Here is a 13,404-nt window from a genome sequence, read left to right as displayed (position 1 = left end):
TGGATATCCCCAAATGCTGGTCTTAAATGTATATATTCATTATTTAATCATTTTCCTCAACTGGGCATGTAAACTAGTTGCAGTTTTCGTTATTAATAATTACATGTACCAAAGGAAGTAGACTTGGCTTCACTTTCCACCTCTGTCACATACTAGACATGAGACCTTGAACAAATTGCCCGTCTTCTTTAAGGCTCAGTTTTCTCATCTGTACATTACAGACAATAAAAGCACCCACGGCAGGGCGCCTGGGCGGCTCAGTGGGTTAAGTGTTGTCTGCCTTCGGCTCAGGTCATGGTCCCGGGGTCCTGGGACTGAGCCCCAGGTCGAGTTCCCTGCTCAGCGGGGAGCCTGCTGCTACTCCTCCTTCTGCCCCCCCCCCCCCCGGCCCACCGCACTCATGCTCTCTCTCTTGCTCTACACTCTCTCTCAAATAAATAAATAAAATCTTTAAAGAAAAAAGCATCCATGGCATAGTATTTTTATGAGGATTACTAAGTGAGAGATGATATGTAAAGTATATAAAATAGTCTTGGGAACATGGAAAGTGTTCAATAAATATAGGCTATTATGATCATTTCTGGACTCAGTGACCATTCTGAAACACGTTTTTTTCTCCACTACAATTAGGTCCTTTTTGAGATGGCATCTGTGATTCAGCTATTCAGAACCTAATGAAGTTGGTGACTCTGTGACAATGTGGAGAAATCATGTCAGAAAATGCGGTTTGTACTGGGGCTGTCAATGCTGTGAAGGAAGTTTGGGAAGAAAGAATAAAGAAACACAATGAAGACCTGAAGCGAGAGAAGGAATTTCAACAGAAGTATGCTTTAACGTGTTTGTTATTTAGATTTAGTGAAAATGCAGAACACCATCATTATAGAAGGGAGCACTTATTAAATGTGTTGAATTTGATATTTTTATTTACTGAAAACTCAAAAATATAACTAAAGGATACACCCAGTTCAATTAGGTGTGGCTACGTGATGGTGGCCGCAAAAAATACAAGTGTCCGTATGTGAAAATAATCATTATTTTCAGGCCCTCATAAGAGTCTGTTCAACATTCCTAAGTTTGATTAGTATCATTTAGTCCCCTTTTCAGCGATTGCTTGTTCAGCATTATATCCCTAGGTACTAAAGCACCAGCTGGCAATAGAAGGTCCTAGAGATTCATACCTATTTGAATAGCCCTGAGTTTCAGCCAGGGTCCCTGTGGGTCGCCTGGTGCCTTGATTTGGACTCTACTTAAATAGTTTGGCTCTCATTTCCTCTGCCTTCTTGATCTCTACCTATTTTCCCGAATGGATGTCTCCAAAGCATTCTACTCATCTTACAAGAAGAGCCACTTTCCTCATGGATCCCTACGATTCTCATTCACCAGGTCTCTTTCTAAATATTAAATTGTCTTCTGTCTTGCAACATATGTAAATGTTGGGCCATTAATAATGTTATATGTCAATTGTATCTCAGTGGAAAAATGTTCCTGTGTCAATTAGCAAGTAAAACTGACTTAAGGAATGGGGGAGTCCTGAGGCAAGGCAATCCCGAAGCCTGAATAGCTTTAAAGACTCAGTTTCTTTTTATCACCTTCTACTGCTAATCTCAGCGTGTCAGTGTGGTCCTCAGGTTCTCCTCTGTCAGTGTCACGGGATGACTGGTCCACTTCCAGGCATCACAACCAGGCATCATTCTGTTGTCAGAGGAGTGGAGACTATTTCTGTTTCTTCAAGAATGAGGAAGCCTTTCTGAGGTGCATTGGCAAACCTCTCCTTCCCCTCTCATTGACCAGAACTGGCTCATTTGTACTCCCTCAATCCAGTCCCCTTCTGGGGGAACGAGACTATATGATTGGATTAAACAAATTAAGATTTATACCTGGGTTACTTGGGGGAACTATAAGTACTTGAAAATAACAGCTATTCTCCCAGTGAAGAATAGGGGGACAGGTTCTTGATCAGCAATTATTTTGTGTCTGCTTTCTGTAAACACAAAAATCTGGATGGGGAGGGGCCATTCTTTCCAACCAAAGCCAATAAGAAGGATAATGATGCTGACAATGATGAGGGTAGCAGCCATTTATTGTGCACTTACTGTTTACTAGACACTCTGCTAAGTGCTTTCTTTGTACTATCTCATTTAATCCTTTCAACACATCGAAACAGAGTGTCCTGATGAGGATTAGATTGCATTACGAGAGAAGGAAAACCAAAATAATGTTTTCTTTTTTTTAAAATTTTTTCAAAAATTTTATTTGAGAGAGAGAAAGAGAGAGAGGGGAGGGGGGCGAGGGGCAGAGGGAGATGGAGAAAGAGAATCCCAAGCAGACTCCCCGCTAAGGGGCTTGATCTCATGATTCTAGGATCATGACCTGAGCCAAAAATAAGAGTCAGATGCTTTTTTTTTTTTTTCAAGATTTTATTTATTCATTTGACAGAGCAAGTAGCACAAGCAGGGGGAGCAGCAGAGGGAGAGGGAGAAGCAGGCTCTCCACCGAGCAGGGAGCCCAATGGCCCGATGCAGAGCTCGAACCCAGGCCCCCAAGATCAAGACCTGAGTCAAAGGCAGACACTTAAACCGACTGAGCCACCCAGTGCCCCAAAATAATATTTTCTTTTTTTTTCTTTTTTTAAAGATTTTATTTATTTATTTGACAGAGATAGAGACAGCCAGCGAGAGAGGGAACACAAGCAGGGGGAGCGGGAGAGGAAGAAGCAGGCTCATAGCAGAGGAGCCTGGTGTGGGGCTCGATCCCATAACGCCGGGATCACGCCCTGAGCTGAAGGCAGACGCTTAACTGCTGTGCCACCCAGGCGCCCCTCAAAATAATATTTTCTAAACAAGATATGTTAACTTCTTTGGTGTATTTGATCTGGGGCTGGAATAGCACTCCACTGAGTCAGGTACTCAGGCTTTTATCTAGTTGCTCAACTGTGCATGGCTTCCCTTCCTAAAGTCACTAATGGCCCCAAATAGATAAGCCAACTGCAGCCGACATATTGATCCTCGCTAGCAGGAAGTTGCACTCCTACTTCTGCTAACAGCCCATTGCTATGGTCCATATCTACCTACAAGGGAGGATAGCTAAATGCAGTCTGTGCCCAGTTAAACTTGGAGGATCTGTTATTGAGGAAGAAGAGAAGTAACAGACGCTGCCACACAGGACTGTTCATTTTCTCCTTTTTAAAGATGGAAAACCTGAGGCATAGGCCTAAGTAACTTGTCAAAGATCACGCTGCTAATAAATGTGGATCTGGTATTCAAACCTAAGCAATCCGATTCAGGAAGCATGCTATTCCCCTCAGGGCTTTCTCTAGATTGGCCCTTAAAGCCACTCTTACGAAACCTATTATGTTTGTATTCTGCAATTATGAAAAACTTGACTCTAGAGTACTCCTTATAAATCCTATCCCTTTTTTAAACAGTGGGCGGGAATCCTGACTTGCTTCTTAACTCATGTTACACATGTTTAGTTAAGAACCATTTAATTGGGGTGTCTGGGTAGCTCAGTCAGTTGGGTGTCCGACTCTTGCTTTCAGCTCAGGTCATGACCTTAGGGTTAGGCGATCCAGCCCCTCATCAACTCTGCTTGAGATTCTCTCTCTTCCTCTGCCCTCCCCTGCCCCTCCTACGCATGCGCTCTCTCTCTCAAATAAATAAGTAAGTAAAATCTTTAAAAAGAAAAGAATAATTTCAGCAGCTTCAAGTCCTCTCTGTACAAAATAGGCAAGGGATAAAAAGGTTAAGGATGTAAACTAATGCTTCTTCTCTCAGCTAAAGGTGGCTAAAGATTTAGTTCAAAAAGCCTGAAGTTTAAACAGAAATTGACCTCATTGTCTTTTGATGCCAAGCTGTCTTGAAGAAGTCAAGCACTTGGGTAAGAGTTGGTGTGGCAAAATCTGGGAAAGCCTTTAGACTGTAAATAAAAGGGTTTCATAGGAGGTACATAATTTCTATTTAAAATTGAAAGAACATTAAGCTTAGACTAAGTAGTGGATGAATTATAGAATACTAGAGCTGGAAGAGACTTTAGACATTATTTAACCCAAACCCCATTTTAATAGGCAAGGCCCACAGAGGTGGTATGAGTTGCCCCCATTCACCGAGTTAAGTGATACATTCTGGACTTAGGTCATAGAAATTCAGATCTAGAAAGAATTTAGGAATCAGTATAGAGATGGAAAGAGACTAGCTGAATAATGGTCTCACTGTAAACTCATTAAGGACAGAGGTTTTGCATGCACAATGTGCTGCATAGCATTGGGCATATAATGGTTGCTTGATGAATTCTTTAAGTAAAAGTTTAGGGAATAAGGCACCTAATTGCACTTGTCATTAAATCTTGTTCTGAAATACATAGATCTTTTCGGCAAGTAATGATTCAAATTAATTAAACCTATGTTCTTTGATAACTGCTTCTATTTTTTATTACATATCATTCTAAGAGGCTAAAATTGCAAAGATGTCAATTCTAAACTCATTCTTTCTCATTTCTCATACATTAAAAATTTTCTAGTATCGAAATAAACTTTTGCAACCTTTTACTAGTCATTTTCATAGCTTGATATTATTCTTATGTATGTTTGCAAGAAACAAAAATCAATAGGAATGTTTCAGAATGACAAAGATTTTATGCATTTTTATATCTGAAAAATGAAATCTGAATAAAATTGGAATGTAATCATATATAACTTAACTCTGAAGTTGAACTTATTTGCAAGTCATGATAAAGTTATTAACTATGGATTAGATGTCTAATAAATGCAAGTCAAAAGGACAGTGAGATACCACTTCACGCTCACTAGAATGGCTATGAGCCAAACCATGGACAATAACAAAAGTAGGCAAGGATGTGGAGAAATCAGAAGCCTCATGTGCTGCTGGAGGGAAGGCAAAATCCTACAAACAATTTGGACACAGTTTAGCAGTTCTTAAAAAAAAAAAGTTAAAAATAGAGTGACAATAGGATGCAGCAATTCTGCTCCTAGGACTATACCCAAGATAAAGGAAAACATATGTCTACATAAAAACTTGTTCACAAATGTTCATAGCAGCATTATTCATAATAGCCAATAAGTGGGATTAATCCAAAAGTCCATCAGCTGATGAATAGATAAACAAAATGTGGTATATTCATGCAGTGGAAGATTCTTCTTCTATAAAAAGGAATATAGTAGGGAAACGTGTTACAGCATGGGTGAATTCTGAATAAACTTATGCTGTGTGGAAAGACCACATATTGTATAATTCCATTTATATGAAATGTTCAGAATAGGCAAATCCCTAGAGATAGAAAGTAGATTAGTGGTTGCCAGGAGCTGGGAAAGGGAGGAATGGGAAGTGACTGCTAATGGGTGTGGTTTTTTATTTTATTTTTTAAAGTTTTTATTTTAATTCCAGTTAGTTAACATACATTGTTGTATTAGTTTTCAGTGTACAATATAGTGATTTAACAATTCCTTACAACACCCGGTGCTCATCACAAGCGTACTCCTTAATCCCCATCACCTATTTAACCCCTCCCCCATCCACCTCTCCTCTTGTAACCATCAGTTCTCTATAATTAAGAGTCTGTTTCTTGGTTTGCTTCTCTCTCTCTTTCCCCCTCACCCCATGCACATTTGTTTTGTTTCTTAAATTCCACATATGAGTGAAATCATATGGTATTTCTTTCTCTGACTTATTTCGCTTAGCATAATATCCTCTACCTTGATCCACATTGCTGCAAATGGCATGATTTCATTCTTTTTTATAGCTGAGTAATATTCCATATATGTATACATACACCTATATATGCATCTGTATATATACATACATGTATATATGTGTATACATACACCACATCTTCTTTATCCATTCATCTGTTGATGGACACTTAGGCTGTTTCCAAAATTTGGGTATTGTAGATAATGCTGCCCTTTGGATTGGTATTTTTGTATTTCTTGGATAAAAACATAGTGGAGCAATTGCTGGATTGTAGGGTAGTTCTATTTTTAACTTTTCGAGGAACCTCCATACTGTTTTCTAGAGTGGCTGCACCAGTTTGCATTGGGTATGGAGTTTTATGAATGATGAAAATGTTTTGGATCAGATAGTGGTGATAGTTGAGCAACTCTGTGAATATATCCAAAACCATTGAATTGTATACTTTAAAAGGATTAATTTTGTGGTATGCTATTAGTTAAAAAATCTATGGAGAGTTATGACACGTTTCAAAACTTAAATATAGGGCATTTATGATACTAATCATATTTATAATTCTTGCAAAACAAATTCTTTTCTGATTTCCAGATACTATTGATCAAATGGTTGTTTTTGATGGATCACTTTTTGTACAAAAGTGAATGCTACCTATGTATGTCATTCCTAGTGAACTAAAATGTTGTCTGATCTCTTAGGCTAGTGCGGATTTGGGAAGAACGAGTCAGCTTAACCAAGCTAAGAGAAAAGGTCATCAGAGAAGATGAAAGAGTCATTTTGAAGATAGAAAACGAAGAATGGAAGGTAAGCTTCATAGAAGTAATATTTTATTTTTTATATTTTGCGTTTTGTGGGACAGTTGAGAAAATGATTCTGAGGCTGTGTGATTAAGTCCGCAATAGTTAAAAATTCTAATTTTAATAATACACCAAATGAATTTGGGGAACATGAATAACTGAAAAGAAATATAACTTCACATTTTTTTTTGGTAAAAACTCAATCAATTTGCTTCAACTCTGCCTAAAGTTGAGTCATTTGCAATTTTTCTCCTACTAATCCTACTAGTAAACAACTTCTCATTTTCCATAAAAAAGATGACCATCTGCCTAACGAATATCATATAGCTTTTCCAGAACAAGTGCCCAGCTTGAAGTCCACAAAATGCAATAGGATATTCATTTTCTTGAGGTCTACTACCTGATTCATATTCTCTCTCATAACACACACACACACACACACACACACACACACACACACACAGTTGCTTAATTACATTAGGCATACTCTAATTTTTATAAGGGTATCTCTACCTTGGGTCAGTGTTTTCATGCATGTAGGTATAGCTAGCTAGTGGGTTGTTTTCTCTTTGGGCTATTTTAGGTCGAAAGGGAAAAGGCATAGAGTTTAGAAAGGTGGAAACTCTTAAAATCTTTAAATAAAAATCTGTAAAAAAACTTTTATAAAATATTTCAAAATATAAGGCAAAGAGAATTACTGATTAAAATGGTTTTTCGTTTCTCTAGCCACCATATTCTCATTTTCAACTGCATATGAACTCTAAAACAACCTAATACAACATTATCTTTAGGACATTGTTCTATGGGTGTGTACTATTGACCAAAATACATTATCTTTGTTAATTCTGATTGGGGTTTGAAGGTTTAGTAACCCTATTCACAAAGTAAAGTTCTTAAAACTTAGAAGTAACACAAAGCACTTGGAAATGTAACCCATTAAGGAAAAAAAATATTCCTAAATTCTTTTACAAATCAAGTAATAGCTCTACAATTATACTTCTGTGTGACATGATACTAAAATAATTTAAGTAATATAGTAATTCTGTCACTTCTTTTACTTGAGTTTAGACCCTCCCTTCTTCTCTACTGAAGCTGAATCAGCTACAGGAATGGCAACTTCATAGAACTGGTTTATTAAAAATTCCTGAATTCATTGGAAGATTCCAGAACCTTGTTGTATTAGATTTATCTCGAAACACAATTTCAGAGATACCTCGAGGAATTGGTAAGGAAGATCGCTTTTATGCCTGTGTTTTTTACTGAGAATTTCTTTGATACATGGAATAATGACCTCATCTTTACAGAGCCCTGAGTCTTGAGAAAATTGTAGACATCTAAATTGAAGTTTCCAGAGGATCCACGTTTCTGGGATTTACAGAAGTGATTCAATATAAGATTTCAAGGCAACAAAAGTCTCTTTGGAGATATTGTATAGATTCTGGAAACGATATCTCTTGTTCAGTTAATCTTCCTTGGAGAGAACAGGTTGAAGGCAAGAAAGAAAGAGATTCCTTAGATGAGAAAAAAAATCCCCAAATGGGAAATTGGCCATGATATAGGAGGTAAAACAAGATGAAAAAAAAAAAAACCATATTTTTTGCTTATAGCACTGATAAACCTCCTTATCTTTAGAAGGGGCAGGACACATACTGGGAAAAGGGAAGAACGTGGGAAGTGTGATTTGCCAATACGAAAACTAGCAAGTAAGTTATGCTGTAATACTTAATAACTGGAAACATTATTTTATACCCATCTGTTCTCTATTGTGTATTATTTTTTGTAGGACTGCTCACTAAACTTCAGGAGCTGATTCTTAGTTACAACAAAATCAAGACTGTCCCCAGGGAACTAAGTCATTGTGCCAGCTTGGAGAAGCTGGAACTTGCTGTCAACAGAGATATCTGTGATCTTCCACAAGAGGTCAGAAATATATAAGTGTCTACGATTTTATTCTCCACCTGCTACTGGTTTACTTTTCAACTGTGTGATCACCAAAAATAGCACTAAGAAAGAGATGCTATAAATTTTACTTCAGAAAATATTTAGTGATAATCATTTCTTATTATTGTAACACATATTTAATTTTAATTAGAGAAGTATCTATTTAGCATAAAAGAGACATCTATTATTGTCACAGTACTGACATCATTTGCGATCTCCTTAAAGGCCAGAGTAAGAGTCTTACTTATTTCTATTTCCAGAATTGAAGGCACAGCCCAAGTTGTAGTTGTTATTTAATAAATGCTTATTGAATAAATAATTATCATAAAGCACAGACAGTGTGGTGATGGAAAAACTCTTTTGTTTACTAGTTGGTGTTTATAGAGTGATCAGTTTTTGAGATAGAGGTGAAGTGGTAAGAAATGGATTCTTCAATTTTGGAAAAGTGTTTCTTTGCTAGTGTCTTAGGCCCTGCCAAGTAAAAGCAAAGCAATGGGTTTGCAAAGCCTTCAAAAACTTTGGTTTGGTGAGTTGACTTACTATTAGTAAAACCAAGCTGATCATAGAGATACACTTTCAAACATATTTCAAACATATTTAATGATCTTACAATCAGCAAAGAAAATTTCCAAGGTCTTGACTTTGCAAGATGAAAGTTAAGAAAAATAATAAAACTCAAAACAAAATAGAAAGACTATTCCCTTCTCCCATTCTCCACTATTTTTGGTGAGACTATCACTTTCTTTCTCCACACCAGTAAATATGTCACCAATTATTGTTGCTTTTGCAAGTAAAACATAGTTTCTATGTTTATAGCTATCTCATCTTGTAATAGTTCAACTTAATGAAATGTAGGCACTTACTTATGATGAAAATGATGATCACAGGGACAATTTCTTTATATCTACGAGAGCCCCAGTAAATATTTTATTTTGAACTTCTAATTCTTGTGATTTTCTTTCTAGGATTGGTTCTGTCACTAAAAATGCTGTATAAATTTGGGCATATCTATTAACCTATGTTTACCTTAATTTTTTCACATGAGAAATAGGTTTTACTGGAACAAATACTGAGCTCTGACCTTGAGCCTGGGATTATTTCCAAGTATGGCCTCTAAGTTAGCTGTGAAGCCTTGAACTCACCACTTTATATAACGAGGTCTCAATTTTCACATATACAAAATAAAGACTGTTGTTATAATAATGTTAGTATCTTTCAATATTATACACTCAAAGGGTTCTAGTACGACTGAGAAGTCAGTAACAGGAGGAGACTTGTGTTTCAGCCACTACATTGCACACACAGTATACACACAAACATATTTATGCCAATGTGAAAACAATCTTTTTATACTCCATTCTGAACCATGAAAAATTTTAAAGTCTGATGACAGATTTTGAAAAAGTGTTTTATTCATGGCTTGAATTCTAAAGCTGGACAAACACTACCTACTAAATGAAAACCTCCTGCTTTTTTGCAGTGCCCACAAAACACTGTATTTGTGCTTTTTGTGTGTGTGATGTTAAAGATATGGAACAAATCTTAACACTCCCTGAGACACAAATAAAACAGAACTTGCCTAGATAAATGGAAAGTTTTTTGGCAAAGTTAACTGAATTCTCACATTTTGAAACTTTTCACTACAGTGTTATATAGAAAGAGTTTAAAAAATTTCGTGGCTTTAGGTCCATGAAGACTTGAGAGCCCATCACCCATCATTTCTAGTTACATGGCCTCTCTCAACCATTTTGTCCATGGAATAGAAATAAGATACTCATCTTGTAAAGTTGATGAATAAACTAGAGTTGAAAGCATCAACATGAATACATTGAGACTCCGATATTAAGAGAAAAAAGCAAGTTAAGGAAAGTACAGTATCATAATCTTCAAATAAAAATACTAAATTTTGCTTATGAAAACATAATAGTAATTACAGAGAAATATATAAAAACATATATTTATGTATACTAATGAAAACAAGAAAACATCCTCAGGAATAATAAATACCAAATTCAGGAGAGGGATTCCCTCTGGAAAGGAAGAAGGGAGGAGCACATAGGAGGCAGTCATATCAATATATTTTCTTTAAAAAAAAAAGATTTATTTATTTGAGAGAGAAAGTGGAGGAAGGGACAGAGGGAGAGAATCCCAAGCAGACTCCCTGCTGAGTGCAGAGCCTGAGGGGGGTGGGGGTGGGGGTGGGCATCTCACGGATCACAACCTGAGCTGAAACCTAGTTGGTCGCTTAGTCGACTGAGCCACCCAGGTGCCCCTTAATATATTTTCTTTCTTAAGCTGAGCACACTGGTGTTTGGGGTATTATTCTTAATAAATTTTTATTGAAGTTTTCATTGCAAAAATGGAATTACCAAACAGTAAATGCTATGACTGAGATAGCATATGTAAAGCATCAGGCACAAAAAAGAAGGTTCAATAAAGATAAGTATTATTTTGAACTTTGGGTTTTCCCATACAAATCTCAAGTGCAGGATGAAAGGAAAATACAAACACACACAAGCAGGTTCTGTAAACGCTGGAATTTGGGTATTTGGAAGATAAATTTTCTTTGAATAGATGAACTTCCTATAAGAGTTTCTCATTTACCTGGAGGTTATTTAGCTTTATTTGTATTTCGAAGTTATTGTGGATGCCTAGGACTAAAAAAGCCCAAGCATAATATGAACATTCCTTGATGTGAAATAGCTCTTCCAATGTGAAAGTTCCAGTAGTTTACACTGTGGACATTCATTTTGAAAAACCTTGCTTGCCTCTTCAGCTCAGCAGTTTGTTCAAGCTTACGCACCTTGATTTGAGTATGAACAACTTCACTACCATCCCTCTGGCTGTGTTGAACATGCCTGCTCTTGAATGGCTCGACATGGGAAGCAACAGACTTGAACAACTCCCCGATGCCATAGAAAGGTAAAATAGATACTTTTCTGTGCTATTAACCGATGTGTTGAAGCCATCCATAATAAATAACAGACAAAACGAAGGGGACCCCATGCATAATCAATCACAAGAGATCCAGGTAGTACTAAATATGCTCCTTTTTAACAATATTTTCATTTACGTTAAGTATTAGGACTTTGGAGAGAAAAACTGGCTGACTTCAACATGTGAACACAAATATGCCACACAATAACAACATTACTTAGTGCATGCCAGGCCCTCTGTGGGCGTAAAATGGATGAGGAAACTAATGTAGAGATGTTAGCGAAATTGCTCAAGACCACAGTGTAAGTGTGAGACTAGGCGGCCTGGCCCAGAGTTCATGCTGTTAACCATTAGCATACTTGTCTTGCCCAGCTAGGCATATGAATAATTTCTGATTTTTCTCCTAACACTCTAGTTCAGACTAGATAACATTTATAGCTGTTCCTTAAGAAATCCCTTGAGAATAGTGAAGCATTCTAAAATATGCCGGCTTCCTTTCTACCACCACATGCTGAGAAGTGTACTGTAGGGATTCACCCTCCAATGCAGTTTCCCTAATAATCAGGTAAGGTGAAGTCAGTTAACTCAACTGGCACACGGGTTAAAGGAGATGTATGAAAGATGACATTGGTTTCATTTTAGCTTAATAAGAACCAGGGTTTTCATATGATGTATGATTAATCACAGAAACCTCTTTTAATTCATCAGAATGCAAAGCCTACATACGTTATGGCTGCAACGGAATCAATTAACATGCCTGCCAGAAACAATCAACAATATGAAAAATCTGGGTACGCTTGTTCTCAGCAACAATAAACTGCAAGATATTCCAGCGTGCATGGAAGAGATGACCAATCTGAGGTAAAAGCTGTGGACACGGAACTGCCATGTTCCCTTCAGGCTGCAGAACAAAGTAAAATTGAGAAATTGTTATTAATAGATTTGAGTTCTCATTCATATGAATGAATACATTTAAAAATGCTTCCAACTTGGAAATTCTACAATTTAGAAGTAGGATTCGTATAATACTGTCCAAAATCATTCAAGAAAGAATCCTTCAAACAAAAGCTGTACTGGGGTAGTGAGCTTTCAGGAATGCCCTGGGTTGGTGACATTTTTATGAAAATTGTCTTTAGAACTGCTAACAAAACCTCGTGTGCAAATAAAAACCAAAGGCATAAAAATAGTGTTTGTGTTCCTTCTAAATGACTACAATGGACAAGGCAATTATGTTACAGATAGAGTAAATATGACGTTTTACTACGTTAATTACTCTCAGAACTCCCTCAAGTGTCTTCCTTCCAAAATTTAATTTCCTGATAGCAGAAGACATGAGAATTCACATTAAATGCCACAACTATCATAACAAATTCATTCATTCATTCATTCATTCATTCATTCATTCATTCATTCATTCATTCATTCTTTTACCAATTCAGTGGCTACTGAGTCCTGTACTTGAAATACAGTGATATATAGGACACAAGTCTATAAAATATGCAGAAACTTCAAGTTCATAGCATTAAGTATATGTTTGAGATGCATTGGAATTGCTCTGGGAAGTTAAACTTTACCATATTAAATATATATTAGGGACTAATAGTCACTCTCTAAGCTTTAAAAATAAGTTGTCTAAAAAAAAATAAGTTGTCTAAAGCTAGTGGTTTTTTTTCTTCTGGAAAAGAAACTTGAAAGATTCTTAGGATTTATTACATTTCACCAAAATGTTTGGTTATTGAAAGCAGTTTAAAAAAAAAAGTGATTTCGTGTATTATCATTTGATCTTTCCCCAGGGGAATTAATGTACACTTCTATGGCATCTATAAAAATACTGTTTTTTGGTGAACTGCTAGGTTTGTCAACTTCAGAGACAACCCATTGAAACTAGAAGTAACACTTCCTCCCAGCGAAAGCACAGATGAAGAGGAGGAACGGGAATTATTTGGCCTTCAGTTTATGCATGCGTATATACAGGAGTCCCGGAGAAGAGCAGGTATGACATTTTTATATAACATGTCAAATATTTGGTA

The 13,404-nt window shown here is 36.7% G+C and overlaps 1 protein-coding gene across 5 annotated transcripts in view; it reads left to right on the top strand.

Moving 5' to 3' along the window:
* Positions 1-13,404, top strand: part of LRRC39 (leucine rich repeat containing 39) — a 29,221-nt gene that overhangs the window by 11,998 nt on the left and 3,819 nt on the right. For all 5 annotated transcript variants that reach the window (XM_045801693.2, XM_045801696.2, XM_045801691.2 and 2 more), the window contains 7 exons: positions 631-823; positions 6,398-6,503; positions 7,565-7,721; positions 8,280-8,416; positions 11,214-11,359; positions 12,083-12,235; positions 13,228-13,367. In XM_045801693.2, the coding sequence (XP_045657649.1) occupies positions 711-823; positions 6,398-6,503; positions 7,565-7,721; positions 8,280-8,416; positions 11,214-11,359; positions 12,083-12,235; positions 13,228-13,367 (952 nt within the window). In that variant the 5' untranslated portion in view covers positions 631-710. The remainder of the gene's footprint in view (positions 1-630; positions 824-6,397; positions 6,504-7,564; positions 7,722-8,279; positions 8,417-11,213; positions 11,360-12,082; positions 12,236-13,227; positions 13,368-13,404) is intronic.

Source organism: Ursus americanus, chromosome 12 (genome assembly GCF_024610735.1).
Source record: "Ursus americanus isolate L20-20 chromosome 12, mUrsAme1.1.p, whole genome shotgun sequence".
Classification (NCBI taxonomy): domain Eukaryota; kingdom Metazoa; phylum Chordata; class Mammalia; order Carnivora; family Ursidae; genus Ursus; species Ursus americanus.
Note: the sequence above shows the minus strand (reverse complement) of the source record. Positions and strands in the feature narration are given on the sequence as shown.